Below are 5968 nucleotides of genomic sequence, written 5' to 3'. Positions count from 1 at the left end.
ACACATGTTGTTGCTGTGGATTTTGGTGGATCCTGGATCTAGTTCAGATCTCGCCCCCTGCGCATTCCATGGATGTCGTAGAGATCCACATTTGGATTGTCGTGACGTGTTACGAACCATGGTTTGTTGGATCCGACTGGATAGAAAAATGGATCTCCATGGTGGCCGGACGGATCCAGGTTGTACGGAAATGTACGAGCATTACCAATAACCCATCCAACAATGAGGTCGCCGCCACGCCACGAGCGGAAGGCTATGATTTGTCCCTGCCAATCACGAAACTGAATTGGGGAGTGGATGAGAACATTGGGTCATTGGGATGTGGTCAGCGCTATGGGTCCCTAAACTTTTGAGGGCATCTTCGTTTCGTTGTTCGGTTGGGGTCAATGTGTTGCTGATGGAAGTGTTAATTTCGGGTTTGGAATAAAAACTATGTTGCTGATGGAAGTGTTAATTTCGGGTTTGGGGTAAAAACTATGTTGCTGATGGAAGTGAGTGTTATTTTCGGGGTTGGGGTCAAGCGGACAGGTCCCTGTCTGCGGTTCCAAGTAAAACCCGAAAGTGAAAAAAGAATTGCTAAAGGTGTTGGATATCCAATAGCTCCCAGAGCCCCGAGCGGGCCGAGGGCGGCACAAGCGGGCGGATGCTACCGAACCTTGCTGGCCACGGGGGCAGAGGGGGGGGACGTCGGCCGCGATTGGTACCCCGTTACCTTCTCAGGCGTGTGCGCACGTGTGTGTGTGTATGTGTGTGTGTGTGTGTGTGTGTGTGTGTGTGTGTGTGTTTTGCGCCATTCGCAAACCTGCGGGGCCCTATCCGGGTGGCACATGTTAAGAAAATCACTTGCGTCTGTCTTGTGTTCTAGTATAGCTTCTGAGCACTACGGGGCGCGCAAGGCGTGCTAATGTTTTTTGCGGCCTCTTGGGCAGGTTAGTTTATATTGTGAATTGTGGTTGTCAAGGGCCCCGGTCGACAGTTGAACGGCAACCGCAGGGGTAAAGCAACCCTGTACGACAGCAGTACTTGCTGGGGGGGTGAATTGCTTAATTGTGATGATGGGTTGGTGACAGGAGCAGCACGAAACATATGAATCGGTTAGCCGTAGTGTATGCATACATGTATGTATGTATGTATGTATGTATGTATGTATGTATGTATGTATGTATGTATGTATGTATGTATGTATGTATGTATGTATGCTGTGTGTATGCGGGAGATGTCCTACGTTTTGAGTGCGACCATGGGTTTTAGACTTGGGGAGCGATTTGGCGCTTGCTCAGTAGTTTAACATGGCAACGGTTTTACCAGCCATTATTTCTATGTTTTAGTGCTCGTCCTGTCTTTGGCACTTTATGCAGTGTGTTGTATCAGGAGACACTGCCTCTGCTGTCCCAAAAATGCATTCATACACTCACTCTCTCATCTCCACGGACAATACATACCCACACGCATGACTTTGCTTGTGGGATACATAACCACTACGACATGTTTTTGTTTGTATGATTTGCACGTCTTGCACGCCTGTGCTTTTTTAGTGATGTTAAATCGCTCTGCCAAATAGAATGGTGATGAGGATGAGGAGGATCGGAACATCGGTGTGCCAAATGTAAGCGCGTATTTGCACGTGCTTGTGTGGCATGAGCGAGCATGAGGCGATGATGGTGGTGATGATGGTGGGTGCGAATGTTGGTGTGGGTGTGGATACTTTAAAAGGTGAAACATAATGTTAATCATGCCCGAATTCCGCGTGCTTCTATCTGAACTATCTATCCTGGGACAAACCACTGCTTGCCCATGTATTATGAGTAAATAGATTTTTGCTGTTTTATATAACAGCGCTTGGTGAATGCTTTCTTTGCTTAATACGATGACGTGGACGGGCTATTTCTGCTTTTTGTTATTGTCAGGGCCTCTACAGCAGGGTTTGAAACGCGAGCGTGGGCAAGGTATATACCTGTATGTACGTATGTATTTGTTACATATCATCGATCCGTGCCCGGGCGGGTCAGGGGCCAGCCGTCTTCTCAGTGAATCGCTCATGTTCAGCACCCACCACCAGCATTCAACAGAATCTGCCAGATCAACGCCGGCTCAACTCCATTTCTGGTCAGCTCGCAAGTCAACTATAAGCCACCGAAAAGGGGCACATTTGACTTCCACCCTCCTAGGGATTCCTAACAGGTTTCGATCCCAGATCCTCAAGGGGCATCGGTATGTGCGCTACCAGTAATGCCTGAACTATGTACGTCTGAACATACGGAGTACATATGTCTGTATGTAGACATTCCTCACTCTTTGTTCCTGATTAGCCTCAGCTGCGTTTCCATACAAAGGTTTTATATGTGGGCATAATGCTATGCTATGCTATGTCACAGATGCCGCCAGCCTCACGCCCTCACCTGCGCTGCCCAGCCCGGCGCCGCGCCCTCACCTGCGCCGCCCAGCCCCGCATCGCGCGTTTGCCTGCGCCACCCAGTGCAAGCAAAATCCTACCTTAGCACGCCGGTTATAGTTCGTTTGGATTGGGTGCGCCGCTTGGGGGTGGTGTGAGGAGCCTGCTGATGGCATGGATGTATGGCCCAGGCCTACCACTGGGTGGTTTGCGCTAGCTTCCACTTAGGTAGTCGCGTGTCCTTAATGGTGTATGTGGCAGGCAAGTGAGTACAGCAATACCCGGTGCGCCACGTGGACTCCTTCCGAACACATGAATCCATTCATCGTGCATAGTGCCAAAGTTCTCCTAGTTTCAGCGTCGTGTATAGTCAGGAGGGTAGGCAACTGGCCTCAATCCTAACCACCCCTTGGTCTCAATCCGAAAGTGTAAACTCAATCCAAGGGGTCTCAATCTCAATCCCCTGTTGTGTCAATCTCAATCCCCTGTTGTGTCAATCTCAATCCCCTGTTGTGTCAATCTCAATCCCCTGTTGTGTCAATCTCAATCCCCTGTTGGTCTATCTCAATCCCCCCGTGAGGCAATCTCAATCCCCTCATAGGGCAATCTCAATCCCCTCGTGGTCAATCTCAATCCCTTTGAGGTTTCTATCCCAAACCCTCCCACGTCAAGCTGACCAGCTGAAGGTTGCCTCCAAGTCGTTTAGCGCATATTATTATCTCATAGACTGGGCAAAGTCGAGCATTTTGCAAGCAGGGTATCCATTTTAACACAGGCAGGTTGGCAGGCGGTTCATTCTACAAGCATCGTACGACACTAAAGGGCCGCATCGACTTATCTGGCCCCGTACCGTTCCGAACAACGGCGCGCACACACACACCCTACGAATGAACAACAATCATGCTGCGGGGGGGGGGGCGCGTTGTTGACCCAACCCGCGAAGCTAGTTGCGCATGCCGTCAGCGCACAGTCCCCGATGCCCCTCCTTATTCACGTTACGGCACAAACGGCGACAAAAGCGTACAGGTAGGCAGGCGGTTCATTCTACAAGCATCGTACGACACTAAAGGGCCGCATCGACTTATCTGGCCCCGTACCGTTCCGAACAACGGCGCGCACACACACACCCTACGAATGCACAACAATCATGCTGCGGGGGGGGGGGGGCCCGCGTTGTTGCCCCAACCCGCGAAGCTAGTCGCGCATGCCGTCAGCGCACAGTCCCCGACGCCCCTCCTTATTCACGTTACGGCACAAACGGCGACAAAAGTGTACAGGTAGGCAGGCGGTTCATTCTACAAGCATCGTACGACACTAAAGGGCCGCATTGAACAACGGCACACACGCACAATCTCCGAATGCACAACGCCTAGATCATGCTGCGAGGGGGCGCGTTGTTGCCCCAACCCATGTAGCCTGCCATGCATGCCGTCAGCGCCCCGCCACTCTCACGTACAAACGGCGACGTTGCATCGAACGAGGCAGTAGCCTCTCGACCGGAAGGCCAACAGGTCATGCGTTGTGGGGCACTTTCTTGTACCTCGGCCGAGCGAGGACATGGCGAGGCGGATCACGGTGAGTACACTCGTGTGAGCTCAGCAGTACTTCCACAACGGAGCGCATGCTTTTGGGGGGCAAGAGATTCCTTGTTCGGCACACAGTTACTTGGTCATGCTTGCTGCCTTTCGCTGTATCTTCTGACTGTAGTGAGTTTCTTTTCCTCGACCCTCAGGAGGGCCTTGACCAAACGATGAACGGCGGGGAGAATTGCGTGAACTTGGCGCTGGTGCACAAGTACCCTGTCAATGCTGACGAGCCACCGCCGCTGGACCAGCGTGTATTCAGTGTCATCTCCGTCAATGCCAACAAGGATGGATCCATCGTGTATGCAGCAGAGGCAGGCGGGTCCAGCGACCAGGCGGTACCGGGGCTCATCTGGTGCGAGGCCTGTAACCTAGGCGTACTGCCACCCGTGCCACCACCCAACCCTTTTCCCCGCAAGCTGTCAAGTGCGGCGAGTGGTTGGTACTCAGCGGAGGCCGATGCGAGTGCGGGGGCGGGGGCTGGCGTGGCTGTTGGCGGTAGTGATAAAATGCTGGGCAAGAGGCGAGCACGGTCGATGGAACTGGCGGAGGTGGGGCCTGCCGCCGCTGGTACATCAAGTGGTGGTAGTGGCAAAGGACGAGACAAGAAGCGAGCACGGGGGCCTGACGTCCCGGCCGATGTGGCCGATGCCAGGTTCGCGTCGACTGCAGGTGGCTATAGGCCGATAGCTTCGGTGTCGTCAGCAACCGCCAATTTACGAAACCACCTGAAGACCGACACCCACAAGGCTAACCTCGCCATGATAACCTTGCGAGCACAGCAGCGGCCCGAGACCTTTAACAAGCAGCCTCAAGTCCAATTTGGGTTTGTGCGACTCGATCCTTTTCTCGTCAAGAAGGCGGAGCGAGTGCCTGTTGCTGGCGCCCCCGCCATGCAACCAGACGCGCCGGATGTGTATCAGCGCGCTCCCACTGCCACAGCCGCCCATGTTCATCCTGACCGCACGACCCCTCCACTGCCTCCGCTGCCACATTTGCGGACCCACGGCCTGCCGCCGGGCATGAACCGCGGTGTGTGCCTGCCCAGGGGTGCCGGTGTCGCCGGGTTGCAGAGGGGTGCAGCTTCAGCTCACGGTGGTAGTGGGGTGTACGGACCGGCTGGTGGCGACTATGAGGCGCCGCTGCCGGACCAAATGGGTGCTGGACGGAAGCATACGGGGCTGCTGCAGCAGCAACAGCAGCGACCACGGCCGCAGTACCGGGGGCTCCAGCGACACCAGCAGGCACAGCAACGTGGTGGAGACAGCATGGAGGGACAGCTTCAGCAGCAGTGGCGGTATCCCATACAGCAGCCACAGCACAAGCCAACGCCGCTGCCGTGGCGGCAGTCAACACCACAGGAGCAGTTGCTGGACGACACTTTCCCTGCCTACCACCAACAGGACGAACAACGGCAGCGACTGGGTTCTGGAGCCTCTGCATATGGCGCTATGGGCTCGTCGGGTGCAGCCGGCATCGACATTGACGACCCCTGGGAGGGTGATGGCAACGATGCGGGTGTAGAGGCTGAGCCGGAGGAGCACGGCATGTCTCCCGGGAGGTATGAAGACCTGCCACGGGGACCAGGATCAAGTGTGGCCTCACCCAGCGAGGACACCTTTGTGTACACGCGAATGGGGTCCGGTGAGGTCTGCAAGGGTGCGGACAAGCTTTGGCACTGGAACCAATGTCCGGTTTGCTTGGAAGACCACCTACTGACCACGTGCTGCCATTGTTACAGGGCCATCGCTAAAGTCCATATTAATAAGGTTGGCGGGATGACGTGCTATAAGTTCGGCTGCAGGGGAACGGATAAAGAGCCACATGCGCAGTACGCCTACGAGGTCACTGTCTAGTTGTGTGAGGACTGACTGCTTTCAATTCATTAGCCATTTCATTACTTCTTTGCATTTGCTCCGATTCATGAATGACGTTGTGTGCCATTACACGACTATATGTTGGCTATGTGCAGAGCACCGTACGCTGTTGCGCG

General features: G+C 54.3%; 1 protein-coding gene across 1 annotated transcript in view; it reads left to right on the top strand.

Annotated features, from left to right (window-relative positions):
* Positions 1-476: 476 nt before the first annotated feature.
* VOLCADRAFT_96434 (uncharacterized protein) overlaps positions 477-5968 on the top strand; it is a gene marked incomplete at both ends in the record, with an annotated part of 10409 nt that continues 4917 nt past the window's right edge. Inside the window, 5 exons of the mRNA XM_002955506.1 lie at positions 477-491; positions 3356-3418; positions 3607-3669; positions 3828-3967; positions 4100-5619. Coding sequence (XP_002955552.1) covers positions 477-491; positions 3356-3418; positions 3607-3669; positions 3828-3967; positions 4100-5619 — 1801 coding nt within the window. The remainder of the gene's footprint in view (positions 492-3355; positions 3419-3606; positions 3670-3827; positions 3968-4099; positions 5620-5968) is intronic.

Source organism: Volvox carteri, assembly GCF_000143455.1.
Source record: "Volvox carteri f. nagariensis unplaced genomic scaffold VOLCAscaffold_52, whole genome shotgun sequence".
In the NCBI taxonomy this organism is placed as follows: domain Eukaryota; kingdom Viridiplantae; phylum Chlorophyta; class Chlorophyceae; order Chlamydomonadales; family Volvocaceae; genus Volvox; species Volvox carteri.
The sequence above is the reverse complement of the archived record's forward strand: the minus strand, read 5'-3'. Positions and strand labels throughout refer to the sequence as shown.